The sequence below is a fragment of the Convolutriloba macropyga genome, chromosome 1, assembly GCF_964194025.1.
Source record: "Convolutriloba macropyga chromosome 1, txConMacr16.3, whole genome shotgun sequence".
NCBI lineage: Eukaryota > Metazoa > Xenacoelomorpha > Acoela > Convolutidae > Convolutriloba > Convolutriloba macropyga.
This window is the reverse complement of record NC_134468.1, coordinates 13,821,817-13,841,792: the sequence shown is the minus strand read 5'-3', so window position 1 is coordinate 13,841,792 and position 19,976 is coordinate 13,821,817. Positions and strand designations below refer to the sequence as shown.

General features: G+C 35.0%; 2 protein-coding genes across 2 annotated transcripts in view; both read right to left on the bottom strand.

The window, feature by feature from the left end:
• The window catches only part of LOC142335302 (putative protein-lysine deacylase ABHD14B), a 568,842-nt gene that overhangs the window by 185,178 nt on the left and 363,688 nt on the right, over positions 1–19,976 (bottom strand). The window lies entirely within an intron of this gene.
• LOC142345754 (gamma-butyrobetaine dioxygenase-like) overlaps positions 6,536–19,976 on the bottom strand; it is a 28,348-nt gene continuing 14,907 nt past the window's right edge. The window contains exons 2-6 of the mRNA XM_075398059.1: positions 17,469–17,820; positions 16,586–16,854; positions 15,590–15,712; positions 8,727–8,951; positions 6,536–7,068 (exon numbers count right to left, since the gene is read on the bottom strand). Coding sequence (XP_075254174.1) covers positions 6,818–7,068; positions 8,727–8,951; positions 15,590–15,712; positions 16,586–16,854; positions 17,469–17,820 — 1,220 coding nt within the window. The 3' untranslated portion in view covers positions 6,536–6,817. The remainder of the gene's footprint in view (positions 7,069–8,726; positions 8,952–15,589; positions 15,713–16,585; positions 16,855–17,468; positions 17,821–19,976) is intronic.

Sequence of the window (19,976 nt, the reverse complement as noted above, 5' to 3'; positions counted from 1 at the left end):
ATTTTGAAATGATTTGAAAGCATTTAAGAGTGCACGATTCTTGCATGCCAAGTAAAATGAAGCATTAAAATTTTCTTTGTGGATGTATTCTTTCTTGAGAAGAAGTTAAAACTCCAGCCCGGAAGTAGATGATTAAGGATCGGGACAAGCTTAATGAGCGGTTGGATTAATTGTCTGTACGACGTACGCACAATGGTGAAAAGCGCGGCACCGTTGCGACAAAAAGGGAGTTCTTCGATAACAGCAGTGGGTCAGTAACTCCTAGATTAGCTTTCATCGACTATCCAAAGAAAGTCAGTGTTCCTCAGGCGCTGCTCGACAGGCGTTTAACTCTGAGATCTACTGATCAGAGTGCGTTTTTACTCCATATGCCAACGTGCACAATTTTTCTCAGAATAGAACTGCGCGCGAGCGGACAATTTACTATGATCAACCTAGAAATGGTTCTATGAGGTGTTATGGAGCTTAAACTGAAGGAATTGCCGCTTATGGGCGTTAATGGACGCACCTTCAATGCGTATTTGTCTAGAAAAAAAACCGGTGTTCGAGATCTCATATTAGAGGCAACGTGTGCGAGAATAATGTACAGTACTGTCCTAAAATTGCCGACCAACCGATCCCAGATGCGATGTTGGGGTGGAACAGTGAGCGGATGGGAACTCCACTTAATTCCTTTATGCGGTATTTCCCCAGCAAGGACATTCCCTTTCTCAATATTCTCTTATATCAGCTACTTGTATCAAAAAAATTTCGTTCTATTTTCTGATGAAGTCATAGTGGGCTTACCATACTGGGAGACGAGCCGCTCCGTTCCAACTACACAGCAACTAGTTACCGTGAAAAAAAACAGGTACGAGTAGTCAGATAATTCAAGAGAAATCCCGACCTGTTCTTGGTAGTCCGATGAATCGTAACCTAAAATGGGCAACACAAAAAAGTCCACTTCAGTGTTTGTGAAGGAGGGAGAACGTTAATCGAGTTTTTCTGTTGGAAGGTTTGCTTTGTTTAGCTGAAGATTTGCCTCACAGCACTTTCTGGACAGAACGCACTTTAAATTGATGGAATGTAGTGAAGAACGTTTTTTGAGGATGGCGTAGCACTCCTCGGCCTTTGACCGCAGGTATTTATTGACCTCATTATGGTTCCTGTATGGCAAAAAATAGTTAGTAGGAGTGACACGCTCTTAACACTATTGGATGTCTAAAGTCAAACTCGGCATCAATTATTGGATTGATACAACCAGATGAGCGCAACGGACCATTATGTTCGAAGAATGGTGAGAACAAAGTGAAACGGCTAATCTCCTGGAACAGTCGATGTTAAAAGACACTCCTTGATGAAAAAAAGTAATGGAGATGGCCCCCGGCTTCGTCAATTTTCTTGATACGGATCGTAAAAGCTGTAACAATGTCCAATTTGTGAAAAAAACAATAGTCAAATGGGATGCTTTGTTCTTTAGCGGGTTTGGTTGCCGATGCGGATAAAGCTGATGTGGAAGTATCATCTTGTTCTTTATTTACAACGTTAAGCTTGCTGTTATCGACAACGCCAGTAATGGGCAAGAAAGTGAATGGCTCAGCTCTCCGGAAGTCCACAACAACCCATCCATGTGACACTGCCAAATGTCAGCGGAAAAACCACGTGAGACCTCATCTGCTGGATTTTCCATTGATCAATAATATTTTACTCCGAGATTTCACTAGCACAATACGCAAAAAGATGAGGTGTTTGTGTGTTGAATTTATCCAGTGCAAAGTAGTGTACTTTCTTAAAAAATATTTTGCCTGCAGTCACGATTACCGCTCGTCATATTTCCTTCGGAAGCTTGCAAATAAAACTTTTCGTTAATAGTTTTGCAAAAGTGATGCTAGTTAGCCGTGCTCACAACAAGGTTGTTAATTTTGGGATGCCAATTACGCCCGAGCACATGAGAGAACTCTTCCTCAGATGAAAAAATCATTTTCAGTTCAGTGGTCTGAGAAGACCCGGCAATTTGGGATTTCAAATCTGGCGAATTGTTCACAAACTTAGTAACTGGAAACCCAGCTAGATCGAAAACAATTGGAATAATTGAATCTAAAAAATCCTCCAAATATAAGTTCTCATGGAGGGATTTTAGACCATTCGTCTAATCGACAGCGTTATCTCGTTCAGCGCGTTGTATTGCGTGAGTCGCATAACTGATCAAGTTTTCAGACCCAAAAAACTATACTGTTGCACTAAAAAATTCGATGTGATGTTCTCGCGCCATAAATACTTTGAAGATAGATTGTAACGTAATGGCACTTTGACTAGTAAAAAAACTCCCTCTAGGTCGGTTGGTACGACAAATGAATGTTGCCTGAACTGTAGGAGGACATATCTTATGTTTTGTAGTAAATCTGTCCGGTTAAAATTTACTTATTAGCGGTTGTGCAGTGGGATTTAGTTGATCAATTGCAAAATAAAAAAACGGGCTTGCTCGGGTTAGCAACCGGAAATTAACAAACTGAGTGGCTTCTTCTTAGTTAGCCCCTTTTCTGAACATTTCAGTTCAACCAGCGCTAGAAATAAAAAAATATTGGGCATTTCGTAATTTTTTTTAGCCCGTAGATTGCTATCCGACATTAAATCTTTGACCGTTAAGCACATTGGTTTCCATTGGCATGTGTATTTCCTGCACATGTTCATCCGAGGCAGATCGTTGAGCAACTTGTTAAAGTTTTCCTTTCAATTTCAAGTTGCACGCAGATTTTATATGATAATCTAACTCAAAATAGCGCTCAATATTGACGTTTGAAACAAGTCGGACCTAAACATGAGGAAGAAATTGATGAGCTTCCTAAAACGTAACCCCTGGTTGAGAGTGCAGCGAGGGGTGAGCACTTTATGGTCAGAAACGATGTACACTATTATGCGGATGGCGTGGTACACATCATTTTCTCATTTTCACGTGTCATATTGATGTCTTTGAGAAGTAATTTAAAGGTCAATAACCTTCTAGGTGCGGTTGTTTTACAAGCAGTACTTTAGTAATAATTATGGCAATGCCTACATTTAAAGTTTTTTTCGCAAATGTACTGAATTTAAATGGTTTAAGTGGTTGACTGACGCATGGTATTACAGTAAAATAAAGCAATTTGATATCTATTACCTCATCCGTGATATTATCAGTGAGTGTTCAGTGAGTATGTAGTTGTCATACACGAAGTTTGCTTTGCCCACAAGGAAGCTCACCGCCATTTAAAAAACAGTTGCTGTTAGCTGTGTAGTTTTTTGACAGATAAACTCTATCAGAAAAATGGAGAACGGTGTTTTGGGAGCTATTCGAAGCATGTTTTCTACAGTTCAAAGAACTTGGACATGCATGAGAAGAAATGTTTTGATTTGGCTACTGCATTTGTTTGCTGGGTGGGAGATTTATCTTCAAAAACACGACAGTAAATCTTCCCCTTTTACTGTTTGTTGGGGGCAATTGCCTTAGAGTCAACTTTATGTAGTACTTAATTGATGAGTGAGTGTTATCCCCTTCATTAAGTTCGCAGATTTGTTCGGAGGTCCGGACGTGAGTTACAAATTGGCAAGAACGTTTTCGGAGTTGACTGCAAAAAAGTTTCCGAATTGATGGATACGCCAAATCAAAGAGTCTGACTCAGGAAAAATTTGTCTTCAAAATTTTTGGGGCTGAACCTAACAAGTATTTACCACTTGACTTTTGAAATTTTTATATTTTGAACTGACAAACATAGGTACTGTTTACTGATCCCTCTCTGTTGGACATTTCCTGTTGAGGCTGCGACAATTATCCTGAGTCACCAATAACGCAACCCTTTTTTTATGTTGAAAAAAAATCGGAAATTCAAAATTTCATTAAGAATAATTAAAGCTATCCAAATTGATGTAATTTTCAGTATTTTGAATGGTTACGGTCTTGAATGGTTACACACCTTAAATTGAAGCAAAAAATTCGAAAAAACTACTGAATTTTAAAAAACTCTATATAAGCTCATAGAATAGATCTTATAGATTTCTGAGTATATATTTTTTTAAAAAAATGCCTAAAAAGGGTTGCGAAACGCGAAAAATATCTCAACATTGGCCAATTCTCTCAATTTTGCCAGGAAACCAGAGAAAAACCTGATATCAAAAATTTTTGATATTTAAACAGAAAACTCATCAAGGATTGCAAAGCAAACGAAATATGTTGTAAACAATTATATGGTTTTCAGATTAGGTTCAAGTTTGTTGTATCACTCCTCAGAAGCATAACGAAAGCGTTTACAGATTATAATGGTAATATGTTTATGAATTGCCTTGAATGAGTATAATTACTAACGCTAGGAAAGCATCGAAAACTGCATAGTTGTAATTCAGTCACTTTTTTCATAATACAAACTAGGCTAATTTTTCGGCATGATGTATTCAACAAATCAGTTTCCAAATGTCGCAGCAATAACAGTCGGCCCTTAACATTTTTGCAACTAAAAGTACTCTAAAAGTATTCAAAGTACTCAGAAGCGCATAGAAGCCAGAGTAGAGTGTACTGCTCCAGAGATCAAGCCCCTGTTGTTACAGCTCAGCTGATGAGTATTGCTCTAATCACTACCCACATAGCTAAAGACCTCGTGTCTACACAAAAGCCGCAAGATCATAGTTTAATGAAGGAGTACAGAGCATTGCATCAGAAGCCATTGTTTGAGTTAATGAGCTTAACTATAGCGTTAGCACATAGGACCATCTGCGGTCTTTAACCACACGCTCCCGAAACGTCGCCGCAAACCGCTTCGTACACGGCGTGCATTCGAGGAGCCAGAAGTCACGGAAGCTTTTGATAAGCTGATGAATGTTTCTTGTTTTATGTTATTTTTGGAGACCACCCGCTCACAGGCAGTGCAATTTAATTTTCCGTTTTGAGTTAAATATTTCGGTCCAACTAGAACAGCAACAGTTAGCCTAAATCTGATTTCATAAATTAATGTTCATATTACCTAATTTCAATCTTAGAAAAATTGTCACAGGACCTACCTTATCATAAAGCTCATACTTTGAAACACTACGGCTTTGTCCCAATTTTGAATTTTTCTGGCTTCTTATGTAATCTTTTGTTTTACAGAAAAATTGATACAACAGTTCTCGTACACACCAAGGACAATTTTGGCTAAAGTAACTTTAGTTAACCCAGGTTGAGTTTCTAGACAAAATTATCTAAGCTCAAAACGGACGCGGACACAATGAAATTATGGCTTCTTTGAGCCGCTAAAAATATTTCGAAAGAGAAATTACCAAGAAGCAAAAGAAGATTTTTTAAGACTTATGTGCAACCTTACAGTACACATAGCCAATGATTAGTGAAATTTTCGACTGGTTAGTTGCAAATACGACTCTTTAAAGGTTTCTAATTACACGTTGCTACCTTTTTCTCCTGAATGGCGTTTAGCGCAAGCATTCTTTTCCGCTCAAAAGCTGAACTGTCAACTGGTAGGGTAGCGCAGGGAAATACACAGAGCTCATGAATCTGGTGGGTCTGAGACACAATCCCTCCGACTACTTTTTTGTGCAGCAGTTGACTCAATTCTTACCTTTGCAAATCCTACTTAGCCCAATTCTGAGAAATCAAAATTCGAAATGAATCGTTCTCGGAATCTGAGTTGATTTGAAATTGGAGTTCAACGCAGATTTTTTTTCAAAGTTATTGTAATCCTGTGGCAAAGTTATGCAAAATTAATTTAACCATTTTTGAATGAATGGATTTGTACTCTAAAATACGTGTAGATAAATTTACCTAAAAATTCAAGTAAATTTACTCGAGCTGAGCATGTGTTTTGGCGTTCTTGCACACTGCCTGCACGGTTCCCTGCATGTACCTGCAATTGCAGGTAATTTTACCTGAAATGTGAATGTAGCCCTCCTGCAAAATTTACCTGAAATTTACCTGAACAGTCCAAGTTTCAGGTGAATTTACCAACACAATTTACCATATCTGTTCAGATAATTTACCTATCCTGTGAGTGCATATTTGGTTTTTTAAGTTAATTAGGTCAACATTTCTATTTGGTTTACAAAAAGCTTGTGCTGCTTTTCACCAGATGCCTGCTCAATACAAGAGTCCCAGAGAACAATTAGACAATTAGACTTTCTAAACTGTCATAGAAGGAGTTTAATACTAAAAATTTAAATTTCCTAACGGTTCATTTATTTTTAGCTTGGCAAAAATCATATAAAAGCTTTATGAATGTCTTTAAAACGTTTTTCCGCTCTAAAAGGATTATTTATAAATTATGTTAAATGCAGTTCTTCTAGAAATGTTTTTATTCAAATTTATTCATTAAAACAGCAAAAAAATTGCAGGCAATTTACCTGAACGGTGTGTTGGTAAGCAATTTTGGGGAAAATTGTGCCAGTAAATTTTAACTGCACATGGCCTTACCTGTACATTGTTCAGGAAAATTTACCTATACGTGGTAGAATCTGTTCTCTATGCAATCATTTGAATTGCTATAATTTGGTTTTGTTAATATTTTATTTGTACTGTGAAATGCTTATTAGCAAGAGTAAACTGGAACAAACAAACATTATTCTGATTTACGGCTTCTTTTTTAAAATTATTATAAAAGGGTGCGGATATTTATTTCCCCACTAAACACCGGTATGAAACTATTATAAATTGCAATATGCAGTAGTTAATCTCCTAATTTTGAATCTGAACGGTCTAAATAATTCTCGTAGCAGTTCCCCATATGTATAAAAACGAATGCGCGAGTTTTTCCAATCCAATAATCTAAATTCTCTTTTGAGCTTTTTTCTGCTGTATTTTGGCAATTCCTGATAGCGAGATCCTCTAAGCTCGATCTTGGTTTCCCACCCGAACAGGGTTCGGTTTGAGACCCCGATCCATTGCCATGTCATTGTATTTTTGCAAGAAATTGTCAATGGTGACGAAAGCACCGATTAGATATCTAGAGCCCGATTTCAATGCACTTCGACCGTGAACCATTCGTCTATTGTTGAAGATTAGAACGTCGTTCTCTTCCAATTTGAATCTGTGTCGCAATTTGCTGTCTTGTATCATCTGTCCAAATTTACAATATGCTGAAAAGAAAAAAGGTTTTGTTTGTTCTCGGAACAAAATTTCGAAGCATTTATTGCAGTCGATTGTGTCTCTTCAATACTCAAAAAGAATATTGGTTTTATCTTGGTTTTTGCAACCCTCATTACGTCGTAAGACCAACATTTTTACTCGAATTTATCACTGTTGTCAAATACTGTTTATGACGTGTCAATTGGAGAACCAACCAATAAAGACTGATGTGTTAAAGAATTGTTTAAAAAGCTAAGTAGCTCTGCGATCAATAAGATAGCTCGTGTGAAAATTTGGTTCCTAAATTAGATCTTAAATGATTGTAGAAGAATAGAGAATGTTCGCAATTATCATTGTTGTTCACAAAAGCACATTGGTGTTCACTTTGAGGCAAAAGTGTGTGTTTTGCGGCGTACTTCAAAGCAAATTTATTGTGGTCTTCGGTTTGATTCTGTGTTAAATGGTCAGTGAAACGGGAAATAACACAGGTGAAAAAAGAAAAAAATAGATCAAAAGCGGTGAGATGAACTAGTAACGAAAAGGGGGTGGGTTCAAAAATTTAAAATTCATCTTGATTATATAGCAAGAGTAAATCAGTTTTGGCTCAGCGATCGATAAATTTTAATTAGATCGGGCTTTCTGGTGGATTTTTTGGTTTGAACTTAATAACGGCATTGCAAACTTTTTTTAGAATACATATATTGGTTTTTCAACATTCAAATATTTTAATGTTCCGACCCATTTGTGGGGGGGGGGGGGAACTATTTACTCAAACGGTTTTTTTGTTCAAAAATCTTTGGCCGGTCGATATATTCATCGTAGAGATTAGAAAATAGTATCATTAGAAAACTCGGGCAGCGTTGAATACGGAAATAAGAAGGTTTTTTGATTTTCGTTTCTTACAGGGAGTTAACGAGGTTTTTCTGTTTTGTGAATAGTAGACGGAATTCCGTTGTTTGTATTCACAATTTCCATGTTTTCGACCAAAAATTTTTGTCAATTTTGTTACAATTTGTGACAATTGTTGAACACGTGTTATTGTTTATACTTTTTGGGGATAGCGGACACTTGCCAAATGGTTTTACTCGAAACTTTTGGGTAATATTTAAAAAAAAATCGAAATTCGGATTTTTAAATCAAAAATGGCTCCAAATACGCTTTTTTCATCCCACTTTGGTTTAATATGCTGTCAGAAACTTTGAAAACTCCAAAAAGCTAGTTGTACTTTCGGTTTGGGTTCATCTTGGATTCTTATAATCAATAATTTTTCGGATTATTTTGTGGCGCTCATTTTAAAATTTTTTGTATTAAGGTTTATTTTACAGTTGATTACAATCGAGAATGATTTCAAATCAAGGCCCAATTAAAGACAAGTCTTATTTGCAACAAAATGAGGCGAAATGAACATATATTTTGTCTTCAGAGAAAAGCTAATCGTTTTTATGGCTTTGACAATGTGTTTTCGTAAACTTTAAATGATTTCTTTCGTTTTGGCTTCATTTGTCATTCCACTTGTAGCCTCATGATTTCGTTTTATTTATCAAAAATTCAATTGGTTCTTGTACAGTTATAGGTCAACCTAAACAATGCTACCAGTTGTTATCTAATGCCTAAGAACGAAAAATGTTAACGCTTGGAAGAGACATCTCTAGTTCGATAAGGTTGGTACCTTGATAATAATCATCAATTTCCTCCTGTTTAGCCAAGAATAGTCCAAGGTCCGTCTGTGGAACCCAGTTGACAGCCACGATTACGTCATCCCTGTTCACTTCAATGTGGGGTTTATGGCTGCACTTATGAGCCTCCTTCTCTTCCTTGGAATAGACACTGTTGAAGGTCACTGGGATCTGGGTGAGTGTCTTGAAGAGAGACGGATGAAGTTGTCTGAATTCCTCTGCAAATCAGATACTGTTTTGTTTTTAGAACAAAAAAAAAGATTTAAGAGCGTATTGTTCTCCAATTCTTGTGGCTATGCAAAATTTATTGCTCAAATGTTTACTGGAACTTTTCGATTGAAACTTTTCTGTAGTTTAGTTCGAGCTATTTATGATAATAAAAACTGAACCAAATGAAATATCTTGATGAGGCCTCGGCAAAATTCTTGGTAACACAATGGCAAGAAAAGAATTATAATTGTAAAATCTTTCCGAAGCTTTTTTTAAAAAAAAATCTCTAATATATGAACTATCGTTGTCAATATACATAAACATTTATCATAGAAATGGTTCTCACACAGCTCTGATTCACGGTCCGTTCCAATTTTTTGTGGCTGAAGAATATGGGATCATTCTAACAACATTTGCTATAATCTAACAATCTACACCCCCACGTGCATGTGTATGAAAAAAATTGTCATAATTTGGAGTAGCGGGCATTGTAACGGACACTTCTTTGATATCCAGAAATTATGAAACACAAGAATAGTGTGTGTATAAAGTGTTTTTAGTGAGAGATAATAGGGAAACCATGATTGATATTAAGTGACTTTAGGAATTAATCGAGTGCATAGATGTTCTGGCTATCAGACAGAACATCAAATCTTATTAAATGTTAAACCAGATGAAAGTACAGGAAAACCAAAAACACATAAACTGTAAAAGTTCTTTTGAGAAATTTCAAATTTCTTTTTTTTTCAGTGCAAAAATTTATTTTCCAATTAGCTGCCGCTCCTTTCTGCTTAGACATTAAATTTTTTGACAGTTTTTTTACAAAATTTTTTTCCCTTACTGCAAACGTTACGCTGGAACGTCTTCTTTTTTGGCGAACGGACTAGCCCCCCAACCGACGTATCGCATACTGTATGATATGAGTTTGCGCACCATAAGAGTATGCTGTTTTTTTCAATGCACATGATCTTAATCATAAACAAAATTCACGGCATTCTAGTATGTTGAATCTGTTTTACTTTGTATCGTAAATATTTCGTTGCAACCTTGAAATTTTAATTCTAGAACATTCCTTTCCAGTACTTGGTCTCAACCAACATCACTTACCTGCAATCCTAATGGGCCAATCATTACATCAACTTATCTCAAAACCTCTAACTCGTGCATTCTTATAACCCTTTCTCTTGTTCTTTCTTGTTCCTGAAAGCTTCATCTCTCTTATATCAATGTATACGTTGGACATTTAGAATTTCTCGACAAAGTTTGTGAAGCATATCTCAAGTAAATATTGAAATAGTTTGTTTCCTCAACCCTGCGTCAATTTGAGTTTGAGCTTTAATTTTAAATTTGATTTCTGTAAGGTTGCAAAGTTTGTGGAACCCAGCTCACGGCAATTGTTCTCAATACGCTTCGATATGTAGATCTCATTTAGTGTGTGTTTGTTTATTGGGGTGTATGTAAGGATTGTCACGATACTATGTACTAAGTTGTTTCCCCAAACTTAGTTTTGATATCGTACAAGGTTGTTTTATATATAGCAATTGGTTAATAACCAAATACAGCAAGATTTTTATTATATAGTAAATTTCAGTCGGGTTTAGGAACATTTCGTAGCGTGGTGAAAATTTCTCTGTGAGATTTGATTTTTCACATTTTTGAAGTTTGGATGACAATTTTAGTTTGATCAAACTTTATGATCGGATCCAACTTTTGAGAAACTTAACGACGGTTTTGCTCAAAATTTCTATCTAGTTAAGATTTAATAACTAATAACATTTCCGCTCTTTTGTAAACCCTGCTTTACTATTTTTCAATAAATTTCGAAAAAACAAGCTCAAATTGGCTCTGTGATGAAATCTCAGAATTTTAAGCTTTAGTTTTGAAAACTAAGTATAAGATAATGATAACAAAATTTTTTCCATTCGATTTCCAACAAAGGCACGAATAATTGACTAAAAGATTTGAAGTGGTTTGTTGAATTATTTACATTAACTATTGCTTGTGACAATACAATCACTACGCTATGAACTCCGACGTTCATATTGCAAGAATTCTCGCAAATGACCTTCATCTTGCAAGATGCAAGATTCGGACGCTTATCTTGTAAGATTCCAGCATATCCGACTGATATCTTGCAACAATCTTGCAAGATCTTGCAAGATAGCCGTCGGTAACAGACTAGGATACAATCTTAATATTTTGCGTGGAAACAATCATTTATCAGCAGATTCTATTTCATTGTGCGTTTTTAATATTTATTTTCTGTTGTCTAGGTTTTTGGTATCCTGTTGAATTGCCAAATGAAACTTTTAGGAATGCTTAAAACTGTTACAATGTCATTGTTCCAATTCTTCAATTATTTCAAATTGAATTACCATAAAAATGCGGTAAAACTGAGTTCTGTGTTTCATGTTTTGCTTTCACGTTTAACATTTTAGTTTAATTAAAATTCATGGGTTCCATATACCTATCCTGAAGTTTCAGAAGTTCAAACAAAGACGTTTCTATTTAATTACTTCAGTTGATAGTTGCGGTCACTTGATGAGCTCAAGAAATAAAGATTAACTCACTAACGAAGATATCACACACATAGTTATTTTTCCATCTTGTTGTTCCGACCCCTCTTGAGGGGGGAGGAACTATATACTCAAATGGGTTTTTTTCATTCAGACAATTTTGGCAGATCGGTATATTCATTGTAGAGAGTTGAGACTGGTTTTCAGTAGAAAATTTGTCCAGCGTAGAATATGGTATTAAAGAGCTTTTATTGATTTTCGTTTTTACAGGGAGTTATCGAGGTTTACGTTGTTTTTTTCACATTTTCCGGAAGTTTTTGACTGAATTTTTGCTAATTTTGCTAAAATTTGATAATTTTTTTTCAAAAAAGTGTTGTTAATTTTATTTTTTCAAGGCAAAAAAAATTGTCGGCTAATTTATTTAACTTTTTGCCGATAAATCTGGCTAAATTTTTCAAAATTCAGACCTTTTCACCAAAAACAGCACGAGATAAGTTTTTTAGTCCACTTTGAATAAATTGCAGGAAGTACACATCCAAAGGCCACTAACACAATCTTTGTAGACTCAAATAAGGGTTATTTCAATTCAGCTTCCGTTGCGAGTGCTCCGTAATTAAAATTTTGCCGGTTCTTGCTAACTTTACTCGTCGATTATCAAAAACGCAGCATTTTTTTTTATTTTTTAACCAACAATTTATCTATATATTTAGCATTTGAAGTATTAAGTGTTCTTAATGGACAAACAGCATGAGCAGAGCTAGTTATGGACCGATCTCGGACTGCTAAAATCCGCAAAATAATTCGGATTCCAATCAGTCGGGCTTTTTCATTAAAAAAAATCGATTTTATTTATATATTAATTAAATAACAGAATATTTCAAATCGAAGCTCACTACTAGTAATAGCTCCGATTCGCTTCCTAATTAGCTCCAAATTTTTTTATCTAGTTTTTTATTTGAAAGCTTATGTTCGGTTTAACTTTTAAAAAATATTTGAGTTTTAAAAAAATGGCTTATTGAACTTTGCCTCCAATTTTCTTTTAATCTGGTCAACTTGTAACTTAGTCTTATCAAGGAAAGAATAGTTTTGAATTCTAATGAATTCAAATTTAATCTTTACTGCGGTTTTACACCTTAAGTTATGGTTTTTTGGCTTTGATACTACTAGATTGCACTTTTTTTTATTTTTAGGTATTTCGCCTTTTTTCACTTTTTTTTTAGTTTTGTCACATTATCACCTTTTTGACAGTTCATATATCAGACTATTGGCGTTCATAACAGAACATACTTAATAATGTCAAAATTGTGAAGGATATGAACTCTGGTTTTATCGGCTTCGACAATACTTTCTCGAAGATTTTTTTGAAACTTTTAATTTTGTCTTTAATTGTCGTTTTTACTTTGTCTTTTAAGTCGTATAATGAAATCAATTTCCTGTACAATGACTCAGTTTCATTGGCTTATCGCGGAAGACGAGTTGGGCCAATTCTCTGATTTTAGTAGATAGCTGATGGCTTTCATGAGTTAGAAAAGAATTGTTTTCAGAATTAATAAAAAAAAATTTAACTTCGCAATTTTGTTCCTTTTATTGTCTTTTTGTTAACCAGTCTCGTTAATTACAGGTCAAATAGGACAAAATTGTTGTCAAGGAAATTTTTCAAAGGGATTGGTGTCCCAAAATCTAATGTTTTTAAAGATTTCGTTATGACTTTACTGGCTTCGACAAGGGTTTTTCCACAAAAAAAAGTGAATTAGTTTCGATTTTTGTCATATTTCACGTTCTTTTTGGAGACGTAGGATATGTTTCGGATAATTGCATGTCTCAAGGACTTCTTTCGGAAGAGTAAACGAACCTGTTTAACAGTTTCATTATGTAATTAATAGCTTTCATTTCTTCGGAAATAATTTTTTTTTCGAAAAAAAACATGTATTACTTAATTCTCCTTTTTTTCATTTTTGTCTACTTGTTACCGGCTTTAACTAATGACAGGTCACATAATACATAATTGGTTTTCCAAGAAGGTGCAATCGAACATATTGTGAGGTCCAAAGTACGCCTTTACGGCTTCAAAAGCGTTTTCTGGCAAAATTTAATTGATTTTTTGTTTGTTGTCTATTTGTTGTTCTTTTTGTAACCACATTAAAACTGAATACCAATAGTTCATAATTCCCATCCTTAGAAACATCGGTAAACGTGCACCTATGGGATCATTAATTGATTTCTAGTGGTTTTCATTACTTTGAAATTAAGTGTTTTTTGATAAAAAAAAACTAAACGATTTTTTCAAATTTACTGTTTTTGCTCTATATTGTCTAGTTGTTACCAAGCCGTATTATGGACTGGTCCTATATTTTTTCTGATGAATTACAGGTTATTTTGTTTAGTTTCATTTAACTGACGCCATTTCAACTTTGTTATTAAGACATAAATTTTTTGATGTAATTAATGTTTGTTGTTGTTTTTGAATTTGCTGTTCGTCTGGACTCCCTTTCTTAATATTCGCATATCTCATCGACCAAATGCATCTATTGTTACTCCACTGAGTTATTTGCTTCGGAGGCTACTTTTTCGTTCATACACCAATTTTTTTTTGAAAAATAATTGAATTTTTGGGGTTTTCTATCTGTTCCTCATTCTGTCTGTATGCATCAATTATGCCAAAATTGCGGATGAGCGGTGTCGGCAATCGCACATTACCGAGCCTCCTTGTTAGTATTTTTAAGCTTCAATCATCAAGTTACATGACATTTTGTATGTTAAAATAACTGAATTCTAAATAGAGTGGCGAAATTGAAAATTTTTGTATTGGATGAATTTGATTTGTTAGCGGGTTGCCGGGAGGTCTCAATATTTGTTGAGTTTCATGCCTCAGTCTGCAGAGGCTCCCAAGTTGTCAAGAAACAGTGATAAAAAGCAACTACTAAAGCTTTCTATATATACACTGCTAGCAATTTCTTTATTTTTGTCTGTTTTCTTTAATATTATGATGACTTTAAAAAATGTGCAAACAGAAGCTTAAGAAAAGAGAAGAAATTTGGCTTAATCATTTGTTCCAGTACTTGAGACATTAGAAATAGGTCTATTTAAATTTCTTTTTAACATGCTAAAACATTTTGGAGCCTGTCAAAATTGAGGTTCGAGCCGTACTGTATCATACTGTTATCCCATCTTCTCTGTTTAGTGAAAAAATGATCAAATTCGCAGATGAGAGGTGTAAATTATCCCTGATTCTGATTTTTCAACTATTTCTACTGCTAAAAATCAGGGACAAGAGTGGTAGAGTGGACAGTTTGCCATTTCCAATTTATGTCCATCTTTTATTCACTTTTGATCTACTTCTATCTTCACCAATTTAACCATAACGGAAAATTTACTTCCTCAAAAATTCTTTTCCTCGAACAGAATCGAAGTGGAAGTAAAGTGGATGATCTTTGACAGAAGTCAAGAATTTAAAAAAGTTTAACAAATTCAAACGAGAAATAAATTAAAGAACAAAAATTTTTCTTACAGAAATCAACTTTGTTCTTAATTTATTTCTCCTTTGAATTTGCTAAACTTTTTTAAGTTCTTGACTTGTGTCATAGATAGATTGAATTATCTACTTTAATTCCACTTCAATTCTGTTTGAGGAAGGTAACTAGGGATATTTTTTAAGAAATATGATTATAGGTTTCAGTCAAGTTCCACTAAATGCTTGAAAATCACCATAGTCAAATAAAAGGCTGCTGGGGAGATATTTTTGACTATGTTATCTTTGCTGCTCGAGCGTTAAGTTTTCGAATAAATGTATCATCTGCTATTTTCTTCGTAAAGATCTTTTCAACTAAAAACCTAAACAAATTTACGCCATAAATTCGTTTTTTGCTGGATTAAACTTTTAAAATTTTATTAACTGAAATTTAAAAAACTGCAAACTGATGTTTAATCTTAATTCAAATTTTACTTTCTGAATTTTTTAATTTTAATGTTAGCGCTAAGAACATCAATTCTATTCTACAATTTCCAGGCTTGAACATCCAGTTAACCAGAGGTGAAAAACTCTTTCCACTCTTTCTACCAATTTTTAACGGTGCACACATCGACCCGGGCTTAGGCATAAAAAAGAGCTTAAAAATATTCAGCTTTGTAACCTGCAATTGCAAAGATGTCAAGCAGCAGTGAATCTCCTCCTTCGCAAGAGGAATCCACTTGATAGGCATGCAGCCCTTGCAGCCCAGGCCCAGATTCGAAACACACCAGGTCCATGTGGTAATCTGGAAAATAAATAATAAGTTAATAATAAATAAAAGATAATAAGATAATAAATAAATAAAAGAGTTTGTCTCAGTTGAGCTTCATTTCAATTGGTTAAAAAATATATAATCTGCTCAAATTGTGCTATCAGAAAATTATTTCCAGTACAGCTGTCTTGTCGATCTTAAAAAAAACACAAAAAATTTTGAAAGTATTAAACAGTGCATAATAAAAAGTTACTACATATAATGGTTTACTGAGTTAAATTGGCAAAAATTTTATTTGTTTATATTTCACGTAGAGTACATACTTATTGTGCCTCAATGAATTACAAATAAACACAACAAACACATTTTCGCATTTCATCTGTTTTTCAAATCTTTTAATTAATTAATGCGAGGATACACTACATGCTCAATTAGCGTTATGTTGTTGCATAGTAAATTTAAAGAAGTTTCAAACCATCGTCCAAATTTTCATGCGCTTGAAGAATTTTCCAAACTAATATGTAATTAAAGTGCACAATGCCCAGGTGTTAACTCAAAGATAGTCGATCAGAGGGCGCTTCAGTCTGTCGCCTCAATCTGAGGAATCTCTTTTAGTCAACCTAACTGATAGTTTGTTCGCGAGAACTTGTTAAAGGCTTTTGTATAAGGTTTATCGAAGACAGAAGTTTGAATATTTGGTTTATACCTATTAAAAAAAACTTGTATTACCCAATACTCCCAGAAACATTGCGAAGACCCATGCCACTTACCTCTGGCAATCCTTGAACAGACAATTAATAGCAATTAAATCATATAATAATGTGTTAAATTTCTGAACAATAAATGCAAAACTTTTGAAATCTTTCAAAAAGTGTGTCAACCAAAATGCAACATAAAATCAAGAACCTTTGAAATTGACTCCAATGGCGTTTTCTGATTGGTCCAAATGTATCTTGACTCTCCAATCTAATCCGTAGATGGTGTCCTCAATGGGACCAAATTTAGACATGCACATCTGGATGGTCTCTGTGTGGGAGGGTGCACCCTTGATTAGCACCACTCCATTAAACATGAGTTGAGAGAGGGCTCTGAAGAGTGACTCATCAGAGGAGACGAAATCGGTGTAGTTCATAGGCTCCACTGGCTCCACAAGAGGTCGAGGAGTCCTTGCAGCACTGTAATCATATAATGAAAAATATATCTTAATCTAAAATATCAAAAATTTTGTACTATATCAATTTTTAAAGGTAGTTATTATAAATTTACAAAAACAGCAATATATAATGCAAGCTAAGTTTTTTTAAAAAGGTTAATTAACTAACAAAATACAAAGAGGTCCACCGACGTTTCTCTTTCATATAAACTGGAAGGGGGAGGAGAGGATGTCGAATATTACTACGCATATTAATACTATTACTATAAAAAATAATTGTTTACTAAAGTAGACTTTAGTCAGTGAGTAGAGGCTTCAGGAGCTCTATAAATTGTTCTTATCTGGCCAAATTGTATCAGAAACAAAAAAACTTTGATCCACAAATGACCTATAAAAATTGCGTATAAGAAGTATCAAAGTTTCCGAATCCAGAATAGTCGCGTTTTTTTTTCGATGTTTTTCCAACCATTTTTAGACGTTTTTAGACATACTTGCTATGTCTTTTTTAAGAGGTGCAGGTCTAAATTGAAGTCTTGACCATGACGTATACATCTCTGTGTAAAAAGTGACATATTATCATAGCTCATACAGTATTGATATTGATTTGGCGTTCCTTTTGATGTTCCTTTTTTGTACCTGATTTGTTTCGCAAACGTCGTTTCTTTGTACATCTTGACAAGCAACTCCTTGGGCACTTTTCCCACATGTTGACTTCCGTCTCTTCCGTCTTGAAACTCAACATCCAGCATTCCTTCGTCTTTCTCAGAAGTGGGGGAGTCCCAGCATCGAGTGACCTCAAAGGTCTGAGAGCTGAAGGGTTCTTTGCTGGAGTGGCCGAAGAGGAAATCGGGGGAGGGTTTTGAGTTCAGGTCTGGATTATAGTGCCAGGGTGAGAAGCTCCTCTGGTTAGAGACGGTTGTTGTACACTGCGGACAGTGACAGTTGATACGAAGCCACATTGTGTGATATGAATGATCAACAGCAAGGCCTGGAACAGATTTCTTGGTAACAAACCATGTAAACAATACACATCCCCAGCTGAACTGTAACTGTTATTTTGTAAGATTTGGTAATATTCTTACTAGGAAATAAGACCCGGACGCTTATCTAGCAACTATCTTAATATTAATAGCTGATTTATTTTATTATTCAGTATTTAATATTCAGTATTATTCAGTTTTTCCTTAATTTTTTTCTTTCACATTGACTTCAACTGGAGTGGAAGTTTTATCATTTTCTTACACATTGGACAATATGTGATTTCATCATATTTTTCATTCAGGATGATAAATTTTATTCTGTTTTGAAAAGGTTTCGCTGCAAATTTCGTTGCAGAGTCAAATATGCGCAGAATCAAATTTTGGAGAAAACAAAGGAGTGAATTCAAGTCAATTGAAGGTTATGTTTTGTCGGGTAACTTATTACAAGCATCTTATGTATTAAAAGGACCGGTTTAACTAGTCTACTTGTAACTGTATAATTTCTCATTTTTATGACAAAAATTAGTTCAAAAATGATTGGACCAGGGCTAGCGCAATCCTGTTGTCGCATCATTCAGTTTACTTAAAACTTTTTCAATTTTATGAACGAATTTTTGGTCTGACCACAAACATATACACCATAGCAAAAAATCAATTACTTAAACATTACAGCAGACACATACAAAATGGAAAAGGTAGAAGTGCAATCCGGAAGTAACCTCTGATCAGACCATCTCAGACCAAAGTGTCCACTGATCAGAATGATGTGCGCTCGAAACACCATGTGCGCTCGGAGTGCGCTCGGAGTTGTCTCTGATAAGACCTTGCGAGACGGAATGAATTCTGATAAGACCGGAGTCAGACCATTGGCGAGACGATTGTGCGACCGTGGCCAGACCAAACACAGACCATTGTCCAACCGATTCTGGGCTCAAAATTATTTCTGAGCAGACTATTGTGCGCCCGAAATCGCCTCTGATCAGACTCAATTGCGCTCGAAATAGTCTGATCAGTGAATGGTTTTCACTAACAACAACTCTCTTTAATTTTGCTATAACATATTCAATTGTTAAAAATTGAAGCTTGCATTATTAAATTCATCTAAGGAAAACCAAATCCAAAAGCATTGCTAATAACAAGCCAACTGTTGAGAAGAAAATTGATTTAGTATAGCATTAGTGCATATTTCTTATGACTCAATGGACGAACTTAGACAGCTTTCCATGCGAAAGGTGGTGGTACACAGTTAATGAAACTTTCCTGTTAAGTGAACTGCCATTTGCTATCTGCTGGAACCCTTTGGTTTCGATCAAGGTCATCAAACTCTAAATGTTTCTCTGATCCAATTGCTGCTTTTTTGTTGCCTCTTGGCAGTGCCAATATATATCAGTAAAAATACACAAAATCCGTCGAAAAAAATTGCACTGGAAATGGTCCCTGATCAGACCCAATTGCACTCGAAATCTTCCCTGATCAGACTAATGTGCGTTTGAATCCGCCTCTGCTCAGATCAAGCCAGACGGAAATGACCTCTGATCAGGCCATTCCCATCAGGAATTGACCTCTGATGAGACCATCGCCATACAGAAGTGACCTTCTCTCTAGCTTGTAGTGACCTGACCTTCTTTCTCCTTGTAGTGACCTATCACACTACTGACCTATTGTATCAAACTATCAATACTATTATGCACCTATCACACTATCAAACTAAGTGACATATCATACTAATGTGCACTCAAACCAAATTCCAGAACATGTGTTTTTTGTCTGGAAACACACCGTATGCGTCGGACTTGAGTCTGATCAGAGGGCAATTCCGTCTGGCACCTCAGCCCTTGATACAATTTGTTCTTACACACATTCCTTGAGGTACACTTATTGCAACTATTCTACATTTTCACCAGTTTTCAAGAAATTATTTAAAGATGGTTATGTCCTATAAAGTAATCAAGTAAATATACACTTTGTGAAAAACAGATTTGCAATTAAATGAAAAATTATTGCCCGAGAAATTAGCAAGATTGTTACCAAGTAAGTTGGGAACGTTTTCGGAACATAGAATTCATCAAAATTTTGGTTCATCTTTTTTGGTTTAATTTCAATTTCAAAACAAAAAGTTTTCTAATGCAGTCAATTTAAAAGTTTATAATAATACCATTTCATA